This window comes from Athene cunicularia (genome assembly GCF_003259725.1).
Source record: "Athene cunicularia isolate RWA chromosome 27 unlocalized genomic scaffold, athCun1 chr27_part1, whole genome shotgun sequence".
NCBI classification, from domain to species: Eukaryota; Metazoa; Chordata; class Aves; order Strigiformes; family Strigidae; genus Athene; species Athene cunicularia.
In genome coordinates this window covers 4,430,725-4,452,191 of record NW_020799138.1, presented here as the reverse complement: position 1 = coordinate 4,452,191, position 21,467 = coordinate 4,430,725, and the positions used below count along the sequence as shown (strand labels likewise).

The 21,467-nt window shown below is 54.7% G+C and overlaps 1 protein-coding gene across 4 annotated transcripts in view; it reads right to left on the bottom strand.

The window, feature by feature from the left end:
- Window positions 1-615: 615 nt before the first annotated feature.
- The window catches only part of PLEKHM1 (pleckstrin homology and RUN domain containing M1), a 21,011-nt gene continuing 159 nt past the window's right edge, over window positions 616-21,467 (bottom strand). The window contains exons 2-13 of one of the 4 annotated variants that reach the window (XM_026864764.1): window positions 20,099-21,273; window positions 17,425-17,516; window positions 15,506-15,753; window positions 13,477-14,109; window positions 11,852-12,233; window positions 9,063-9,303; window positions 7,664-8,572; window positions 5,816-5,961; window positions 5,465-5,658; window positions 4,952-5,015; window positions 4,226-4,383; window positions 616-1,431 (exon numbers count right to left, since the gene is read on the bottom strand). In XM_026864764.1, coding sequence (XP_026720565.1) covers window positions 1,308-1,431; window positions 4,226-4,383; window positions 4,952-5,015; window positions 5,465-5,658; window positions 5,816-5,961; window positions 7,664-8,572; window positions 9,063-9,303; window positions 11,852-12,233; window positions 13,477-14,109; window positions 15,506-15,753; window positions 17,425-17,466 — 3,141 coding nt within the window. In that variant the 5' untranslated portion in view covers window positions 17,467-17,516; window positions 20,099-21,273 and the 3' untranslated portion in view covers window positions 616-1,307. Of the gene's footprint in view, window positions 1,432-4,225; window positions 4,384-4,951; window positions 5,016-5,464; window positions 5,659-5,815; window positions 5,962-7,663; window positions 8,573-9,062; window positions 9,304-11,851; window positions 12,234-13,476; window positions 14,110-15,505; window positions 15,754-17,424; window positions 17,517-19,431; window positions 20,069-20,098; window positions 21,274-21,467 lie in introns of those variants that run through there. The other 3 variants (XM_026864763.1, XM_026864766.1, XM_026864765.1) reach the window with 3 other exon arrangements.

Below are 21,467 nucleotides of genomic sequence, written 5' to 3'. Positions count from 1 at the left end.
GGTCCCGCTCGTGCCTGCGCCGGGCTGGTCTCGACTCGCCCCGGTTTCCTGCCAGCGTCTCAACGAAGGATGGGGCCGGGCTCCACACCAGCGCCGGGTGCCCGGCCCCCGGCCGGAGGAGAGGGGCGGTGGGGACCCCCCTGTTTCCTCCCCTCGGGGCGGGAGGGAAGGGACGATGGCGGAGGGGACCCGCTGCCGCCCTGTCGAGGAAACGGCTCCTCGGGAGGTTCCTGCTGCAGGAAGGGCCCTGCCCCGCGGCTCAGCCGGGATCTGCGCTGCTGCCGGATCCGGCACGGCCTGCCCGGGCAGGGGGGTGGGATCCCCATTAGGGGGGTCACCTGGGACCAGTCCTGCCTTGGATTTTGCCCCCCTCCTCCCCACCCACGGAGTCCCACTGGGGTCCCTGTGCTGGTGGATGCAGCCCAAACCCTCCTGACATGGGGAAAAAGAACAACCGGTGATGCCGACACTGACGGGGAGCAGATGGGGAGGAAAATGGGGCAGGGAAAAGGGGGCAGAGTCCCCCAAGCACCCCGCAAGGTCCCGGAGGACAGGCAGCTGCGCTTTGGCCCCCGTTGCGGAGAAGCAAACCTCGAAGAGGCTTCGTTTGTCGTTAAATAAACTTTATTGTTGCATGGAGAAGGGTGAAAGGAAAATAAAATTTCTTCCAAGGATTAAAAGCAGCAGGTGGGGAGGAGCAGCTCGGCTCTTCTCTCCCCTCTCTTCCCGGAGGCCATGGTGATGGGTGGGCTCTCTCCGAGCGGGAGATGCTCGGCCAGCCCCAGCCCCCGCGGTCCCCCCGAGGCGTGCAGGTCCCTAAAGGCACAAGTGTCACTTCGCCCCCTCCCCGCACGGCTGCCGACACCTCCCCGGAGCAGGCCAGCTTGTGCAAAACCCCCATGTAAAAAAATACCAGTTTTTCAGTATCGAACATCCTAAAAAACTAGAGCTTTGATCAATGTCAGTTATCCACACCCTTGATTGGAAACTCGGATTTACACCCTGGAATGCCGCTGGGTTTCCACTGGGAGGGGATGTATCAGGTTGGCACCAGGAGGGTGACTGGGAGTGTCCCCAAGTCAGTGTGAGTGGGGGGACGGCCCTTTCCAGCCCCCCTTGCTCAGCCCTGGGTGGGCAGAGGGTCCCTCTGTAGGGCAGGAGCACCCACGCCCCAGCGCCCAGCGGGCTCCCTGTCCCGGGGGAGGGCTGGGTGCAGGATCAGGGCCCGGGCAGGGGGGTCTCCTGCTGGCCCCTTCCCCTCAGCGCAACGAGAAGCCCCGGGCGGTGTCGAGGTCAGTCCGTGGCTGCTACGGGCTGGGCTCCGCACTGGCCTCCACCTCCAGCTTGCGGCGGTACCTCTGCCGGCGCTCGCAGCGGGGACACGGCTTGGTGCCGGCTTGGCAGTGGAAGACGGTTTTGCATTTGCTGCACCTAGGAGAAACCAAAGGGAAAAATAAAACACCTCCCTGTTGGTAACGTCAGAGCAGAGACTGAACTTCTCGCCACCAAACCAAATTTGGGGACACTTCCTTGTCTCTGTTTCCTCCAAGTGCTTGCTGAACAAAGAGCCCTGGCTCCAGCTCGAGCTCAGATGAACCCTGCTAGCAGGAGCAGTAACTACTTGAGCAAAAGATCCACCTTTAGCAAGCTCAGAGCAAAAGCAGCAGCTCACCCGGAAACAGCGCTGCGGGCAGCTGCCAGCACGCTGCCTTTTTTTTTTTTTTTCAGATGAGACAGGGCAATGGGTGAGGTTCGCACCTCGCTTTTGAAGCGGTGGCAGCACAGGAGCAAAGTTTCAAGGCTGAGACACTCAAACCCTGCGATGGCAGAGAGCCTGGCTGGGGACACGTTGCTGGCGGGGCTGGGGTGCAGCTCAGTGCCGGAGTGCGGACCCTCAGCTCGCTGGGGTTGGGGTGCAGCCGGGAGCCCCCCAAGCCTGGCTGCAGGGCTCGGCCATGGCAGGGACACTGTGTGGGGACATGGAGCCGCAGGGAAGGGGCCAGGCAGCTGGGGACGGCGTTGCCTTTGAGCCGGCCGGCTCTGGGGAGGGTTTGCCAGCGCCCGCCCAGGACCTCCCTGCTCTGGCTCAGCGCCGCGGCAGGAATGTAAACAGCCACGGACGGTACCTTGTGTGGGGCGGAGGGAGGAGACACCCTGCTCTGCCAGGGGCGTTCACGGCTTCTCCTGAGTCCACAGAAGAATAGGCCGTGCTACCAAGGCTGAGCTCCCAGGCACAATCCCCCACCTCGCCAGCAGCAGCAAAATGCAGCCTGTCCACATGCCAGCGGGTCAAGTGGGTTATTTTTAAAATGCCTGCAAGTGCAAATACCTGGTGCACAACTGACGTGTGAATGCCACTGAGTGCCTTAACTTCCCAAAGGACCCGTGGAGAGGGGCGCAGAGAAACACCCAGCAGCGCCAAGCCAGGGCCCGTGACATATCCCAGCCCCGGTCAAATCCTGCTCCTGACAGGCGGCTGCAACCCCGAGTCACACAGGCCACGGAAAAGGGTCGTGCACGGACAGACAGGGTGGGGGGTGCTGCCTGGCGCCGGACATTTCCCCAGCGGAACTATTTTCACGTGGCTTCTCCGGATTAGCAGCGGCAGTGGCTCCTCCCTGAGCGCAGGGTGGAGGGATTTGCAAAGCCAGGGGCTGGTTTTTACCCTGCGTGTTTCTGAGCGAGCAGCAACCTCCTGCCTCCACCTGCCAGAGCAACGGCTGCAGGAAGCGGCCGCTGCCGCCGTGCGAAGGAGAAGGTCCCGTGCCCGGCGGGGCTGATTGCGAGGTTATTGTTAGAGGTGTTTCAGACGCATCCTGCAGCGAGGGGTGGCGTGACCCTGGCAGCTGGCTGTCCCGCGGGGCGGGCAGAGGGGCAGGAAGCCGGGTTTAGCTTGGCGAGGATGTTGGTTGAGCTGCTTTCCTGCTGCACAACCTCCTCCACCAGGGAAAAATAAAAAAAAAAGAGGTTAACAAACTTCAGAGCCTAGCTTTACAGGACATGAGACCTCCGGCTGGCTGCCAGCAGAGCTCAGCCCCGCATGCCTGCTCCTTCCAGAGCCCGTATGCTCTTTTTTGAGGGAAAGTCAGTCTCCTGGAGATGTCCTCGATAACAATCACAATCCCTGCGGCAAGGAGGGAGAGTGAGCAATCCTGCTCAGCTGCCACGGAAATATTTGCAACCACGTAAACAAGGTACACAAGGATCGTGGTCTCGGCGTTTTCTGCAGCTTTGGGATGTTGCTGCTCGTTTTTAGGGACCGCCAGGCAAAGCAGGAGCACACAGATCATCAGCCCATTAAAACTTCTCTGCCAGGATTATACTCATTAGCGAACAACCATCGAGATGTGGATCCCTCTCCACGTACAGGCTCCTGGGCTGGAGGAGTTTGATGCTGATTTCTTCAGAAAACCCTGACGGTGGGGATAAACACCCCCCTCCTAACACCCATCTGATGTCAGCGGCTGCTGAGCCCTGTGCCTGTGAAGGACGTGAGCTCTGCCGGCAGGAGAAAAATCCAGATAAAAGCCAGTGTCCCCCGTCCTGCTGGGAACATCCGCAGCCTCTCCCCAGCACGTCCCTAGGGCTGCTCACCGTTTATCTCCTAACCCGTGTCCGTGTGTCCTTCCTCCCCTCCTTGGTTGTAGAGGGGTGTATGAACAGTCCTGCTGCTGCTTTTCCTTCCCTCCTGCAACCCCTGGAAGGGGCCAGGCTGAGTTTGAATGAGAGATGTGGTGCCCAGGAGAGCGAGGCAGGGGCACCTTCATCCTCCTCCTCCTCCTCTTCCCCCTGGCCCCTCTGCTGCCCTGGGACTCAGCACCCCGTGAGGCCTTTGCAGGCTGACAGCAGGGTGCTGGGTGGCTCTGCATGTTCAATCTGCAAAGCCAACTCTCTTGGTGATATCTCGGCTCTGTGAGCTCCTTCTCCTGCCCCAAAACAGCCCAATTTTGGCTCGAATTATCTTGGGGATGGTGAGAGCCATGAGGAGGTGGATGACACAAGCACATGGGTGTCACAAGGACATGGGTGCCATGAGGACACGGATGCCACAAGGACATGGGTGCCACGAGGACGCACAACCAGCTCAGAGCTGTTTCCAGGTCACCCCAGGGCTACGTGCCTTGAAAGCAGACAGCCCCCATGAGGGACCCAGGGGACAGTCCAGGCTCCGGGGAAAAGCCAGGGCAGCCTCGCAGCAGCCGGACGTGATGGAGACATCGCTCACCTGGTGGTAGTGTCAAACTCGAAGGGAAAAATGATGTCGCTGCTGTTGCAGATCTGGCAGATGAAGCCACGCTGGGTGCACAGGTCACAGTTGTAGACGTGATGGGAAGCAAACTGGAGCAGAGACTGCAGGAAGGTCTCGAAGACGCCGTCAGCGATCTGCAGGGCAGAGACAGGTCAGGCAGGCACAGAGCTCGGTCTCCCACCGGGTTGCACTGTGCAAAATCCACATTACACCCATTCTTTGAGCTGCTACGTGAAGACAAGGCTGTCCTCCAAAACCAACCCTAAACATGTGCCTGGGTCACAGCAGGACCCCAGAGCAGCACTTACCACCTGCTGGGACAGGGCTCCCAGCTTTGGAGCCCATGCAAACTCCAGCTACCCATCACCTCCAATGTTATGTGCAATAGATACAAGTTTGTATGAAGACACGTCATCAGCAATGCTGGCTTAAACAGAGGCAAAACACTTTATCTTGCCTGGTCTTCGTAGTTCTTGGAGGATAGGTTTGTGCCAGTTATTTTGGTAAATTAAAATAAAATAAAGGCAATTATCTGCCTTTATGTTGATGTGCAAGCTTGCAGAGTGCATGTGATGGGTGAGAGCAAGGCAAAAGGAAAACAAAGCTGTTTGAAACCTTCTGCTGCTGCTGATAAAGTGCCATGCTCGACAGAAACCAGGATGTTTTCATCAGCAAATCCCCAGGACCACACAAAGCTCTCACCTGCCTCAGATCAGCGACGCTGTATTTGTGGGGACACTCCAAGAGGTAGTGCCTGTGATCAAGCCTGCAAAGAAGCACAGAGAGGAAGATGGTGGATGGTTTCCACTGTATCTCCAATGGCTTTGGAGCACAGGGGAGCCTGGATGATGCAGACTCTTGAAGAAAATCACTGTAAACTGGATTTTTGCATCATGCCACACATCCCAAATCCTGCCAGTGGAAATCATGTGAGAGCATTTCAAAGGAGGGGAAAAAGAAAATAAATCTCTCATCTATTTTCCCAGGTGTTTCCTGTCCAGCCAGAAGCTCCTCTATCAGGAAGGTGTTTCCTGAGTCACATCTCAACCAGCCAACAGATGGACAACTCCTTTCAGCAGACATGGAGCTAAAAACCAGCCCATGCCTCGGCAGCACCGCTCCCCGCTCCAACGGCGAGCGATGAGGAGGACCAGGAGACCACTGGGGTGCAAAGAGGAGGATGCAGGGGTAACGTCACCCGGAGAGGGGCCTCACCGCTTGCTCAGCTCCTTCAGGGCTCCGCTCCGGCACATGATGAGATAATCTCCCATCAGCTTCAGCTGTTCCCTGCTCCGGTGGATCCGGCCCATCCTCTCCACGTGCTCGTAGAGGCTCTCGTTGACCAGCTTCAGGTCGATCAGTGGCTGGTTACGGATCTGGGTGAGGAACTTCAAAGCCTGACGGCAAACCTGGGGCAGAGAGAGGCAAGAGGTGGGCATGCACCAAGGAGCAGGCTCGGAGGGAGGCGCAGGGTGGACATCTCCACCTCTGCTGGTGGTGGAAACATTCAGAAGGACCTTCAGGAAGCGTTTCCCTGCTCCCTGCACTGACCAAGCCCAGACTTACCCCTCGTTTTGTCAGATCCCAGTTGTGGATGAGGCGCGAAGGAATCACCGTCTCCTCGTCCCGGTGGCAGCTGTCGCAGTAGTAGAGGCCGGAGAAGGCGCAGAGCTTGGGCTTGGTGAAGGAGAAGCCGATCTGCCTGGAGCAGCCTGGGGGGAGCCGAGGGGAGGCAATGAGAGGGGACCCACGCTGCCTGTTCCCCTCACCACCAGGATGGGGGAGAAACTTTTGGGAGGGGTGAATGGGGGAAGGAAAGTTTTTGGAAGGGTTGGAGATCAGCTAAAGTGATGGTAGGATGTTCAGTCAGAGGTCCCCAGCCCCTCCCTGCAGGCGAGGAGCTGCGACTTAAGACCACGATGGTCCAAAGGAGTCTGGACTATCCCTGAACCCACTTGAATTCATCAAGTGGTTCAAGTTTCCTTTTTTTTAGGAAAACATCCCAGTGGTTTAGGGAAGAACCTAAATCCCACCTGCCTGCCCCATCACTTCCACCAGTAACTATGCCCCGTTTTGCCTTCACTCAGCCTTTCCCTTTCCCGCTGCCGCTGCAGGGTACCAAAACCACACTGCACAGGATCCTTGTCTGCAAGGGGTGAGGTTGGGATGGATTAAGGCAAAAACCTCCTTTATTATAGCAGTGGGTGAGCCAGGAGGAACCCAGCTCAGGCCTTGGGGGAAATCTGCAGGGTTTTTATAGTGACTTGAAAGCGAGTGCATCTCACTGGGAGTCGGGAAGGCAGGAAAACCCTTTGTGCTATTTTTAATGGGTTCAGTTCTCTAAAATAACTGATCATGCATAAGCGAACCTCCATCATCCTCAGGGAAGGCTTTACCACCCCACCCCTCATGCTCTGCGGTCACTGGACCGCATCCCATAAGAAAAGTTAATGGTGGTCAGGTGTTGCTCTTTGAATTAATTAAAAAAAAGAAAAGAAGATTTTATCGCTCATTACACCCTGACACGTAAAGAAATCACTCCTGCATCAGACTTGGGTGTCAGGGTGGGAGGGAGGTGAAAGCGGGGCAGGCAGCCTGCTAAGAAAACCTACACGTAAAAACTGGGAATTTGTCTTTTCAGCTTGCTGCCTCCATCTGTTGGTAGGTGGAAGATGCAGGACAGAGCCTGGAGGGGAAGGTAGAGACCAAATAGAAAGGAAAAAAAGAATATATAAAAAGAAGAGAGATTAAAAGAAAAAAAAATCCAACCTGCTGGAGGGTACAAAAAATACAATTTAAGGAGGAGAGAAACCTGAAGTTTAATTAACTTACAAAGGTAAAGAGCAAATTATACCTCCTGTGGAGGTCAGCGAGTGTTATCCTATTAAACCAGCATTGCCCCGCGTGCTGAGAGGCGTTAGTGGAAGGTTAAAGGAATGTTTTGCAAAATCAGCTTGTCACACCCATTGCAATGTTCGCTCCTGTGCTGCGTTACCGGAAAAACAGCATCTGCTCTTGATTGCGCTTTCCCCGCAGGTTGGGGCCACAAAATGCCCAGGAAGAGAGTCCTGGGCCTCCTGGTCCATCTAAGGTTGCCTTCAAGCCAAGACCCACCACTGTCTGTACCATAAACATCTTAAGGAGGAGCCCAGTAACAGCCCAGCTGGACCTGTGCTGGGCTGTGCTGGGGATTCAGCATGGGGGGACTCACCAAAAGTGCCACCAACTGGGGACGGGAAGCCCCAGTGAGGGGCTTTGCTGCTACCTGGGGTTTGGGTGGGGAGACCAGAAGCTGGTCTGCAATGGGTCGGCATGACTCAGGGTGCCTCTAATTTGATGTCACCTTGTTAACCTGAATGAACACAATGTCATCCTCCAAGATGATTCTGGATTTTTGGCCAAGCCCACGTGTACCTGCACAGATGAAGCTCTGCGAGTCCAGGCCTTTCTCCATGGGGATGGCCACCAGGTATTGCAACAAGAAGCCGTTTTCCTTCACGATGTTCTTCAGGATGACCTGGGAATGCCCGTCCAAGCTGCCACCCAGCGTCAGCGCCTCCTCCGCACTCTCCAGGTAGGACATGAGCACCCCTCGGACCAGCTCCCTCCACGAGGCCGCTTCTTCTGCATTCTCAGCCTGCAGCTTCAGGACAGCTTTGGAGGTGATCACCTTGAAGAACGCGGGTCCCCCAAGGCTCGTGTCTGGAAGGATGTCCTGGATGGTCTCTATACCATAACTGTTGCTTAAAATTTTGTCGTTGTTCCTGACCTTAAAGCATTTTAAAGTTTCTAGAGACAGGGAAAAAATAAAAGGGACCCAGGTTTTGTCTACGTCCATGTACAGAACAGCCTCTTTTATTGCATCCAGCTCCGGTTCATGAGCTGGAGTCCAGTCAAAGCTGTTCCCAGGCATGTCACTGTACTGGAGAAGAGCAGCGGAGTTGCTCTGGACGGGCTGGCCTTCGGCACCATCTTCCAGATACTCCAGTGTCTCCCATTCCTCCTCCTCCAGCTGAGGCCGGCACTTCTGCAGAGCCTCACGGATCCTGTCCAACCAGTCCTCAGCCTCGTCTCGAGAAGGAGCTCGTAGGTAGAGTTTTTTCCCCAGGAAAACCAGCTCAAAACGGCCATCCAAGTGCGTCAGCGCCAGCGACTCACACCGCAGCAGGGAATAGCTCTCGACACAGATGCGGTCCTCGTGGTCCAGGAAGAGCCGGAGCTCCAGTGGCGACAGCTCGCAGGAAAACTCCTTCCATATCCCCATGGCTCCTCTCCGCTCCAGGCTGCCCAGCTTCAGGAGCCCTCGGAAAGGGTTGGAAAGACCTGGGGGAAAAAGCAGATATCTCAGTTTTTACCAAAGAGGGGCAAGCCAGTGGAGTGAGAAAAGCCAATGGGCTGCTCACAGTGAGCAAACAGAGGCATCACAGCTTTCGTCCTGGTGGACAGTGGGATGGGGCAGGGGTTTATAGGACCATGGTGTCCATCATCTACCCACCTGTATTTGGGGTTTGAGGCTGAGAATGAGTGGGACAGCATAAAGGAAACATGTCCTGCAGGCTGGACAGAGACACGGGGCAGAGGCACCCAGTGCATCCCCACTCCTCCTAAAACACTTCCACCAGAGCCATCATGGGCTCAGCAATGCCAAGGGACGCCGCCCCACTGCCTTCTGCAGCTTCCAGTGCTGCCATCAGCTCAGCAACGGCAAACGGGTGCTTCCCAAACAGCCCCTCAGCCAAAACACCCCCCAGCCCCTGAGCACTGCCCAGCGTAGGTGCTCAGCGAAAGCAGGAGAGAGGAGGGCGGCACGTACCCATCTGCCTGCGGTGCACAACGCTGAAGCCCTTTTGTTCCCGTTCGGGTGACATTTTGGGCTTCCCGCTCTCTGAGGATGGCACCGAGAGTCTTTCCAAGTCCAGAGCACTAATGAGCCCTGGGGCCAGCCCCTCAACAGCCTCCTCGGGCCCAAAGCCGTTGGTGTTGGCCATGCTTTCACTGCTCTCTCCTGGGGAAGGTCTGTAGAAATCATCTTCTGAGATCCAGCTCTTTCTTTTCTGTTCAAAAATAATAATAAATATATTAATTATCAAACTTATCGAGCATCCCGTGCCCCTCAAACACACATGCCCACAGTGACCCCTCCATAGGGGCTGCTCCTGAGCAAACTGAACCCCAGGCAGCGATGCAGGCCATTCCCTCACCGATGGCTCCCCTGCTCCCTCCGATCAGGGAATGTTCCTCAGGACTGGGCTGGCAGCTGGCAAATACTGGGATCATATACTGTCGGTATTATAAACTCCAAAATGGATCAGTTCTCGCCCCCTAAAATCATTGAGGGCTCAGAGGAGAGCACATTCCTGGCAGTAACCACATACAAGATATCTGGTCCATGAAGTATTTCTGATAGAGACTGAGAAACCAGCCCTGCCATGGATGTGTATGAGGTTGCCTGGAGCAGCGGTACCATCCTTGTTCCAGAAAGAATAGAGATGGGGCGAAGTAGAGAGACGATGTCCAGGATGAAAGAGAGATTTATGGCTTACAAGCTGATGCTACAAACACCAGGCCTGATCAGTACAGGAAAAAAGCAAAGCAGGGAAGGTGGAGGAAACCTTTGGCTCCATACATCAGGAGGGGATGAGACCCATAAGCATAAGAAACCTTGTTAAGCTGAAAGAAAACATGGCTGTTAACTTCTTCAGCAGTTTTTCTGGCTACAAGAACTGAGCGAGGTTCTGGAACAACGTCCCCGAACAAACACCAGGAGTGAAATGTGACCCAGCTCAGTGCCTCGGCAAAAGGGAGCAGCTTCCCGAGACCCAGAGCATCCCTGCCAGGGCTGCATCCCACCAGCAACAACTTCTCAACTACCCCACCCTGCTTTCCAAAAGCCTTTCATTCTGAGTAATACATTAAATGACAGCAGAAGAGCTGTCACCACCCTGCAGCGAGGATCACGGGTGGCTTGCGGTGCAGGTCCCAGCGCACAGGCAGGCTTGGCTTACTCCCGGAGCAGGAATGCAGGTCGCTCAGTGAGTCATGCGAAAGCAGGGGGGAATTTCCTGTTGACACCGTATGTTATACATAGATTAGGTCAAACTGGCCCAATGCCATGAGGAAGAAGCGGAAATGGGATAACTGGGAGGGAGCTGAAAGGAGCAGAGACCAAAAAGAGAAACCGTTTGGGGGTGGGGGGTATGAAGTATATCTTAACCTCACCAGGATGGAGATGATGGGAACCAGGATGGAAACAATGGGAACCAGGATGGAAAAATCAGTAACAAATTCGACAGAGGACAAAGATGTTCAAAGAGTTTCCTAAAAGCAAAAGCCAGTGGATCAACATCTCGGCGGCAGCAGGGGAAATCCGCCACCATTTAAGCCAGCCTAAGCACCAGGGAATGCCATCCTGCTCTGGGAACAGATGTGCTGCATGAATATTTTTCCACTGGAAAACTAATTTGTTTCCTGTCCAGTCAACCCTTTTCTCTCCTTTTGTGTGGACCATAAATGAAGAAAAGTCCCAAAGAGAAACATGACTCTCAGGCTGTTTTACTGGCTTGCATACAGCCTGTGGCCAGATTTGTGTGAGAGCTCATCACTCTCCAGATACCGTTAACAAAACAAAAAACTTCCTGTTGCAGCCGCTCTTGGCAAGGGATGACTGGCAGGCCAGGCAGGTTTCAAGAGTTTTGGTGCCTCTTTTACCAGTGAATATGGACTTTGACCCAATTTCCCTGAGGGCAGTGGCATGGACCCAGTTCACAGAATCCCAGAATCATCTGGGCTGGAAAAGCCCTTGAAGCTCCTCCAGTCCATCCATGAACCTCACCCTGACCCTTCCCAACTCCACCAGATCCCTCAGCGCTGGCTCAGCCCGACTCTTCAACCCCTCCAGGGCCCAACAGCCCCTTCTGCACAGAAATCCTTCCTCAGAGCCAGCCTGACCCTGCCCTGGGCAGCTTGAGGCCATTCCCTCGGGCCTGGCGCTGGGGCCTTGGCTCCAGAGACTCATCCCCCCTCTCTGCCCCCTCCTGGCAGGGAGTTGCCGAGGGCCAGGAGGTCTCCCCTCAGCCTCCTCTTCTCCAGACTGAACCCCCCCAGTTCCCCCAGCTGCTCCCCAGCAGACCTGTGCTCCAGACCCTGCCCCAGCTCCGTTGCCCTTCTCTGGCCACGCTCGAGTCATTCAATGGCCTTTTTGGGGTGAGGGGCCCAAAACTGAACCCACTCATTGAGGGGCGGCCTCCCCAGTGCCGAGCCCAGGGCTCAGATCCCTTCCTTGTCCCTGCTGGCCACGCCAGTGCTGACACAAGCCAGGATGCCATTGGCCTCCTTGGCCACCTGGGCACAGTGCTGGCTCCTGTTTAGCCATGGGATTCATTTCCATGGGGTTCAGGAAGATGCTCATGGAGCGGGAAGCATCACTTACAACCAACTTGCTGCCAGGAGAGTGAAAGCAGCACAGAAGATATTTGGGGAAACCAGTGCCTACTCAGAAGCTGTCACCAGTTTTACTTTCATTTTGCATTATATCTGCCGGTCAGGAAGCATAAAAACAAGGAGATGATAGCAAGCGAGCTGCCAGACAACCGTAACACCTACCGGACAACCCAGCAGCGGAGAGAGGAGGTATTCAGCCGTCGGGCTGCGGACTGCCTGGCTCGCCTCGCTGCCACCCACTGTGCCGCTGCCGCCTGTCTCTCCTCTGCTCGGACTGCCTTGCCGCGGGGCCCAAACGCCAGCTGTGCCACCGCCTTGTGGTGCCACATCCCCAGCCCCATCGCCAGCGGCCACCGTGGCACTCAGCCGAGCACAGCCTGGACTGTCGGGGGGCGGCTGCTGGTGAGCTGCTGGGGCTGGGGCGCTGGGCGCTGGGGCCGGGGGGCAGGCAGACTGCCGGGGGGAGCAGCCCAGCGTGCTTTGGACCAGCCGTCCCTCTGGGGCTTCCAGGCTTGGCTTGGCTTTGCTGAACTCAGACAACACCCTTGAAACAGAAAAGTGACCAGGTTAAACAGAGCTATGTTAATCAGAACCTACAAAAAACCTTCTTATTGCAAGTCATAACAGCCCAAAAAAAGGGCTCAGCATCACTGCTCGTCTCCTGCGGGCTGGCAGCACTGTACAGCTGCAAAAAAAACCCCTGTGGTGCTGATTGTGCTAACAGAAAAATGTGTGATTTGTGCCCTACAGAGCAGCAGTTAACCCCACTGCAGGCAAGGACTCCTCCTGGGAAAGGAAGCACTTCCAAATGATGCACATTAATGGGGTTTATTTTGCTTCCGATGGACATCTCCTAATGGAGGGAGAGCGCTGGGTGCTCCCCACAGCCCCAGCCCCATGTGCAGCTCCCAGACACGTATCCAGCCCTGTGCCAAATTTCAAATGTTTTCATAACCATTAATGAGCAATTCTTAGTGGAGCCCAGCCAGACGAGATGCTGTTCCCATGCCCCTGCTTCGTCACCAGCTAGGTCGAATTAAACCAGCCCGAGATTAAAATTCAAAATGACATCTTTCCATCACGAGTTTAATCCAATCATGGCAGGTTCTTCCAGGATCATCATAAGATGCAACATCTTAGAAGCAGGTAATGATGGCATTATCGACGGGGAAGAACAACCACAGCTCTAAAACCTCCTGAAGACCCTTACTGGGAAGTGGGTGACTTCGCCAACCAGCACCCTGAAGCCAGGCTCCTTCAGAGCCAGGTTTTAAATGTGGCAGGGGAAATATTTACTGATTACTCAGAGCTTATATAACCTGCTACAAATCTTTGTGCTGGGCGTTTGGCAGAAATAAATCATGAGGATGAGAAACTAACAACCTCCCTCCACTAAATTATCTGGCAAAGCTGCAAATTATAACCCTTTCCTGTGACCAAACTAATTTCTTTCCCCCTGCAGAAAGCCTCAGAGCATCCCCCCAGCATACGCCAGGGAGATGTGACATTCCTGAAACTGGGGAGCAGCATTTTTCTGACATTTCTGCCTTGGTAAAGAGGACAGACCCATACTTCAGTGGGCAGGAGCTCATTTGCCGTGGCAGCAGGGTCCCAACAAGCCGTGCTGAGCATTTCTTTTTACCCTTCAGGCTCTTTCCAGGAGAAAAAAAATAGCTTGTTAAAGAGAAACAGGGGAGAAAGCCTTCCTGCCCATAGAGACAAAATAAATGACGACCTGGGAGCGGATTAAAAATCCCTTTGAAGAGGAGATCTGGGAAAAGACTCACTCTTGCAGCGACCTGTCCAGGTCCTCGGTGGTGGCCGTCCCCAGGGCGGAGTCACAGGAGAGCGGCTCCTCGCTGCGCTCCGGGCTGCGGGTGCAGTGAGCGGGGAGGACGCTGTCGGAGCCCAGGCTGGAGGAGAGCTGGGACGAGCTTGTGGTGTTAAGGCTCAGTGAGGACGATGTCAGCTTGATTTTGCTGCTGGCTTTGCCAATGGGTAGGACGGAAGGTGGAATCTCTATCTCATCTGATCCTGATGACTGGGAGATCGAACCCAGCGAGGCTTTTCTGTGGGGTTCGGATGTCGACGTGAGAGGCTCCAACAGCTCCGAAACAGGACACAGACCAGACAGGGACAGAGGGGTGACAGTCCACTCGTTCAAAACTGCTGATTTATAGGAGAGCTCGAAGGTTAAGGATGATAAGCCCTGCAAGTAGCTAAGGAGAAACTCACACTCTTCAGCATCTAGGAGCAGAGCAGTCGCCTGGTAGTATTCGGGCAGCCGGGACCTCTCCCGCAGCAGCAGATTCAAGTAACACTCCACGAGGCCATCATTCAAAGCCAGCCTCAGCCAGGCTCGGCAGCGGCCAACGTCCGTATTGATAAAGATGAGTTGTTCCAGCTCTGAGACAATATTTCTGGGGAAAGCGAGAGAAAGAACAGAAAAGGACATGAGTGGTTCTGGTTTCAGTCCATCACAGGGTGCAGGAGGGGCAGATTCCCCACCAGGAACTGCCCAATCTGCTCTGCTATGGAGAGCTGGGACAAAAAAGGCTGTGGAAAATCTCTTTCCTTCATGGAAAACATTCTTTATCATGAAGGAAAAAGAGGTCCTGAATACCCCAAAGCTAAATACGTTGGTAACGACCCCAGGCATCCCTGGGGTGCCTTTGGGTGCTCCTCCTCTCTCTGGCTGAAGGCATCTCCCACACGTCGCTCACCCTGGAACAAGGATGCTGAGGGAGAAATTCCCGTTATCCCTGCACACTGGTGGGGCTTGCTCTGGTTGGGTACTCCTTGGTGACAACTGCGTGTCTAAATCCCAGCTTCCAATTTAAAAATCATCCAAAACACAGTGAAAACTGCTGCAGCAGCCCCCCAGAAAAGGGTGGTTCATGTTGAGCTCCTCAAGCAATCTCAGCCTCCTGACTTCAACCATTTTCCCCCAAAATCCAACAGTGACACTGCCCTCCCTCACCCTCTCTGTCCCCAGCTCATGTCAGCACTGCTGATGCTACGAAAAAGAGCAAAAGTTTTGTAATTTTTTTTTTAAAATCTGTCTCTCAAGAAGAAAGAAAAAAAAATCTTCAAAGGGCACAAAAATATCCCCCGTAGCATGTGAAAGTGTTATTTTCATCTGCTCTTTCATAATTTAAGAGTTGATGATGGAGTTAGATGAGGCTTTCAAAACTATTTGTGTGTGGGCTGTTGTTTAGTGTGGGAGGACTCTGCTTAGGGAGTGGCTCAGAAAAACCCCAGCAAATAATGACAGTTACCCAGGCGAGACCTCCTCAAAGGCTGGTCGGGACATGGGGAAATGGAGGCCAACCATCCCCAGCTGATCCAGGTTAGAAGAGAGACCAGACCCCTGCGCCGTACGCCAGCATAGTCACGGGGGCCCCACCGGGGACACGGAGTCCCCATATACAGCCTGGGACCCAAAAATAAATAAGAAAGGGGTGTGCCCTCAGCTGGCAGCAGCATTTAATTCCTCAACTGTTTGGGGACATCAGCCCATGGCTAAACGGCACTTTACCCCTTGTCCAGGCTGTGGGGGGCTGTGGTGGGTGCCCATCCTGCATGGCTTGGGTGATCTCCCAGCAGTGCTAGGCAGCCCCAGCCCCCCTGAGACACCCTGAGAGTTCAAGTCTCCCCCCTGACTGAAGGGACCGAGCACAGAGGATGAGAGGAGAGACGTACCTTTCCATCAAGCCATCCTTCTGCTTGCCATTCCCTGAGTTTTGTAGCTTTTGCACTAAAGAAAGGGGATAAACCTGAGTGTGCAAACACCTTTTGGCAGGGATGGGCACTCACCGATGGGTGATGCTCTTCAGCAGACCCCAAAAGACCGGCTGGGGAAGGGGTCCCCGACCCCCTGCTTTCTTCCCTTTCCCCCCACTCTCTGTCTTTATGTGCTTCGCCTTCAGCCCATGCACAAAAACGGCTTCCAGAGCGCTGCAGAGGGTGTTTGCATTCCCATCGTCACTGGTTACAACGGCATCTGAGGTCACGTACTGCTTCTGCAACGCCTTGATGGCATTCACCAGTTGCTTCTTGATCAGCTGTGAGACAGAAGGTACGTGCTCGGATTATAAAAAGTAAGTATTAGGAAAGCTTTCATATAAAAGGGCTCAAAACCTGCAAGGCTCATCCAGAGTGAAGCACCATGCAGCTCCTGCTTTCTGTGGATGTTAGGGAGCACGACAGCTGAACTGGTCAAGCTGGGGACTCATGCTCTTGGCATCACAGTTCATCTGGCTTTTTTTTTTTTTTTTAAATGAGTAATTTATGCAATTTTAGCTGGTGTTTTGGAGCCCACTGGGTTGCTGGGGTTGCCTTTAGAGCGTGCAGTGCTTCCTCTGCTGACACCAAACTGCTGAAGAGAATGAGGAGAAAAGAAATTGGCTCTCTCCAGGCGTTTGCTCGGGAGAAACACAAGGATTAAATCAGCATGGGTAAGAAACTCGAAACTCGAAGGAGGTAACCCATAACAAGGGCTGCAATACTACTTGAACTCGTGCAGATCAGCCCAAGCAGCATGTGACGCGCTAACAAGTCCTGCCAGCAGAAATCAAAGCCATCGATCTCGCTCTCGGCAGCTCGTCTGTGTTGGTTAACCCACAGGCACTGCTGGGGATGGGCTCCCCCAAAAGGTGCTTTTGGAAGGACGGCTGGGGTTTAACTACTGCCTTTGGAGAGACTCAGTGGGCTCTGAACCTGGAATGTGGCAATTTTACCTTCCAGCAGCTTTGCTTCCCTCGTTGTCACACCAGTTGAAAAGAAGCAAGTTCAGTGAATTTAGCAATTTTACGCTGGTGGAGAGGATTTTTTTTTTTTTAACGCAGCTGAGTCCGGATGTCTCAATCAACCTTATTTAAACCGAAAGTTGCACTTCCCAGCAGGCGTTTGGCAAACACTGCAAATTCAGCCGGGACCTCATCAAACAATTCATGTTTTGGCATCAATCACGCAGCATTCAAGGCGAATGCTGAATGGCATCAGCCTCTGCGACTGGGGCAGGGCAGATTTTGACTCAAGCCTGGGTTGGCTGCACAAACCCATATTAAATTTCCAGCCTGGGATATTTTTTTTCAGCATCTAAATAAGATTTCCAGCAGCTGTAGTTCAAGGACAGCAGCCGGGGGAACAGGCACCTTCCCCCTGCCCGTACCAGGGGATGCCTCTTGCAGCAGGAGCTGCTTTCCAGCTGCCCTGCAGATCTGCTGGCATAAGCAACCCGCCTGCAAGCAGCAACCGTGGGCTAACAGGATTAAAGAGTGCAAATGATTTTATCTGTCATGCATGAATTAATTCTGATGTAGGATGAATTAAACACCCGTTTGAACTGCCAGGTTTGAACTTTGCTCATTAAACGTGTTTAGACTCCCAAAGCTGGGTAAAGAAACCCAAATATAGCGAGCAGCAATGCTCCTTCACCCAGATATCAGGGCTGAGCACCCTCCCCTGCCCCACGCTGGGTCACGCCACGAGGGGCAAAAGCCCAAGGTAGAGTCTGGTGTGATTTAACTCAGAGCCCCCCTGTTTGCTTCAATCCCCCTGCACCAGAGAAACTATCAAGGACTCTTGTCAGAAAGCCCATCACCCTTTGCTGTATAAATCATCCCAATCCCAGCTGGCAACAATGACAAGTCCTACCATGTCCCCGCCGGTAACTGGAGTTGCACTGGGGAGTAACTGGAGCTACTTGGGCAGGTTGAGGGCGTCTCACTCACCTGTATGGCTTCCTTGGGGTCATCAGCGTGGCTCGAATGCATCTCAGCTGCTGCTGCTGCTCCCCACGCCGGGCGCTGCCTTCACATGTCACCTTTGGGACAAGGAGGAGGAGCACGTCTGAGCACCCGTTTGGATTAGATCTGACTCACCTGCCGTGCGAAGGGCGCCCACCGCCACGCAGGAGGTAGGGATCGTGCACCCTGGCCAGGCCGGTGTTGGCTTCGAGCTGGGACCCACCTACGACCACATCGCAACACGCCACGCTTCCCGGGGAGCAGGAGAGTTTCAGGCAAAACATAGCATGGCCAAGAGACCGAGGGAGTAATTAACCCTTGCAAGAAGGACTAATTAACCCTTGTAAGCTGCCTGCAGGCAACCCTAAACCTCAGTGTGACGCTGGGGCGAAGCCAGCAGTGATGCACACAGGGCCAGGGACTGCTTCCCTTCTGTGTCCACATCACTTGCAATGCCCAGGCGCCAGCAAGGGCATCAAAACAGGCACTTAGTGAGCCTGAATGACAGCACTCAAAAACCACGTGCACAGCATTAACGTGGCCCAGACAGATGGGTGTCACCCCCCAACAGACCCTGGAGAGCTGACGGCAGCTCTTCTTTCCAGTATTCGCCAGAGCCAAACCCAGCTGGAATGGACCCTCTCAGAGGTGCCCGGGCACTTTCCCCGATGGCACAGAGGAAGGAAGATGCAGGTTCTCCATCAGGTCTCCAGTTGCTCCATTCAGATGAACCCCAGGATGTTCCCGCTCCTGGAGGTGTAGATGGCAGGTCTGCTCTGCTGCAGCTGGTTTTGGTGAGAGAAAAATCAACCCTCCTGCTATGGGAAACCCTGCAAAAACCAGAGCTGAGCAGGCAGGGCAGCCTTGTCGGGGTCATCTGCAACTGCAGAGTGTTTGCAGACAACAAGGGACCTTTGACTTTTGGCCTCCTGCCCTGTTCTTCAGAGGTGTCTGCTGAAACCAAGCTGTGCCTGGAGGCTCTGCGAGCAGAGCACGCAGCTGTCAGTGAGATGGTGGCTGCAGGGCTGCATCCCTGTGCAAACAGTGTGTCCTGGTGCTGAGAGCTGCTCCAGCACCAGTAAAGCTTTCGGAGGATGTGAGAGATTGAAGAAGAAATGTATTCCCTTGAGGTGGAATCCCTTGTCATCAAAATGGAGAAAGCCCAGCAGTTGACCGCATGATTGGGGTATGCCCACAGCAGACAACGGGCATGGTATGGCATCTATACTCCAGAGTTTATTTCCAAGACAACACCAAAACCCCAGAACTTTCCCCAAGCAGAACTGATGGCCTCAACCTGCCCCTCTCTCTGCACCATGAGCCATCAAACCAGGGCACAAACATGGTTTGCAGACCAGTTCCTACACAGCCACGGCCAGTCCCCAAGGCAGCGGTGGTCCAAATCCAGAGCAGCCCAAATCTGGAGCAGCCTAAACCCAGGACAGCCTGAATCCAGAGCAGCCCAGACCTAGAGCACCCCGTGCATGTACTGCAGCAGCCGGTCCTGCTCAGACCAGCAGGTCAGGAACTCTTTGGGGACAAACCCTGGATTGATCCTCAGTGTTTTCAGAGTTCGTAGACAATTTCATAAAAAAGGAAACTGTTTTCGCCATGACTTGTCATAAGATTTCCTTTCTTCGGGTTGCAACACAGAAATGGGGGAGCGCAGTGATTACAGGAACATTAACCTCTGGCTTAGAGGCTTGAGGTGCTGCTGGGGGTTTTTGGGGGGAGCGAGGGGACACCTAAGTGACCGCAGAGAACCATCCCACCTCTGCCTCTGCGGAAGGTTCAGACTCCTCGGGGCCGGGCAGCCTCTGCCGCCTTCCCTGCCACCTCCTGCATGCGCCCTGCAAACAAGCGATACATCCCACCCAAGACACATTCAGGGTGCAAGAGCTTGGGGTGGGAGACGTAAGCTGTGAGCTCAGGGGGACATTTCTCATGCCCAGAGAGGCAGCGCGGGTGTTTCAGCTCCAGGACTGCACCCACCCTCTGTGCTCTCGGTGTCAGCCACCCCGGCATCCCCAGACGGTGACAGGGGAGGGGGTGACAGCGGTGTTTTTACAAAGACCTCGTCCAGATTTTACTAAGTGAGTGGTATTCCCCAAAACACAGGCTCCTTTGTCAGCATCACCTCTCCCAGCGTCTGCAGGAGGCAAGACACGGAGGAGGACACCTGCCATCTTCACCACGGGACTCTCCACTCCCACCACGACCAGTTCAACCAGTTTATTCCAGCGCCGTGAATCTACACGGCTCCGCTTCTGTTGGGATAGCATTTTCCTGAATAACGAGCGCAACGAACAAGCTCCGAGGAGGATTTCACCTAACACAAGTCTTCAGTGAAACATGGGGAACTTGGACCAGCGGCCCGGGCGCCGGGCTAACCGGCTCTAGAAGGACCTGAAGGGTTCCAGAGCACTTCCAGGCAGATCCTGGAAAGTCACGGCTGTTCCTGGTGATCTTGAAAGGGTAAGAGATGGGATGGATGTGCAAACGCAGAGTCAAGCCCTTCTACAGCAGAAAAAACCCCCACACCGTTTCCCAGTAGTCACCACCCCGAAAGCTGTGCAGAGTACCACAGCTTGAGTAAAACAAAGAAAATAAACCAAGTGAGAAATAAAAACAGCCAGCAAGCTGGTGTGGTTAAACCTACCGAGGAAGAGAGTCGCCGGTGCGAGAGCAGAGCTGTTTATTTACCAAACTGCTGCAAAACAGCCAAATTCTTTAGGAACGGCTTGTTCAAACCAAGCCTTATGCCAGGAGAGGCAGAGACCCCGTCCCAGAGCTTGGCTCTTCAGTCTCCCAACAAGCGACGCTCTCCGAGTTATAAATAAACAGCAGGTCACCGCTCGTGCTTTGCAAACGGAAAACAACAGCCCACGACGACGGCGTGAACTGGTGACTCAAGGCCTGGACGCGGAGCCAGTCATTTTCCAAGCACGAGTGCTGTGCCAGTCACCCTCCACCCCAGGGAAATGAGGGCTCTGAGGGACGGTGGCTCCAAGGGCTGGTGTCGGGACAGCCCTCTCCTCCTACACAGCTCCTGCCTTCCCCTCGGAGCCCGCGCACGCCCAGCCACACTCAGCACACAGCCCGACCCCGAGCAGAAGCAGCACAGAGGCAGAGAAGCCAGCTGGCACGGCCAGCGGATTGGCTTGTTGGAGGATAAAACCCCTCGGAGATAATTCGGTGAGGGTTAAGGCAGGGTTAGAGCCCAGCCCCAGCTGGCAGCAGCAGCAGGACCCTTGCATCCAACTTCAGGTCCTTCCCTGCGCCCAGCCTGGCCGCCATCCTGCTACAGGAGCGCAGGCATCGCGTCAAGGACAGGGACCAACGTGCCACCCTCTTCCCCGCGGAAACGTCCTCCTTGCAGTTGACAAACCTGATGGGGGACGGAGAAGAGTCGCTGCTGACGAAGCCCTCCAACTTCTGCCCCCGCGCACCGAGTAGGACGCCCAGGAGCGGCTGGGGGAGGAAAACCAGCCGCTGAGCTCCCAGCACCGCCCTTGATGGCAAGATTGTGTTTCTCAAGCACTCACAAATGAATATTTCATTCAGGCTGTCACCTGCTTCTGTACCTGACAACAACTTGCCAGGGCCGCAGGTAAAGCTGGGGTTGATGCTCCTCAGCGTTGCCGCCGACAGAGCCACGGCGCAAGGCCGAGGCGGGTTGTGAAACCCCCAGCGCGTGGCAGCGAGATGTCCCCGTATTTATACTCCCGATTTTTGCATCGCTTCGGGTTGCCAGCGCAGGAGTTTCCGGGTCGATTCGGTGGCCATCTGACACGGCGGGCGGCTCGCATCCCTTGATGGTGGCACTGGGGGTCACTGGAAGGAAGGCGACAAGAAATGAGCTCTTTAAACTCCCCGTTTTCTGTTGGACACAAGAACTACCCAGAGCTCGTCCACAGCCGCTTGTTTTAAGTGACAAAATGTCATTTATAGGGAACGCCACGCGCAATAAATCAGAGGAAGCTGAGGATCCCGCGGGGGCCTCTGCGCGGGGCGGGTCAGATGTGTAT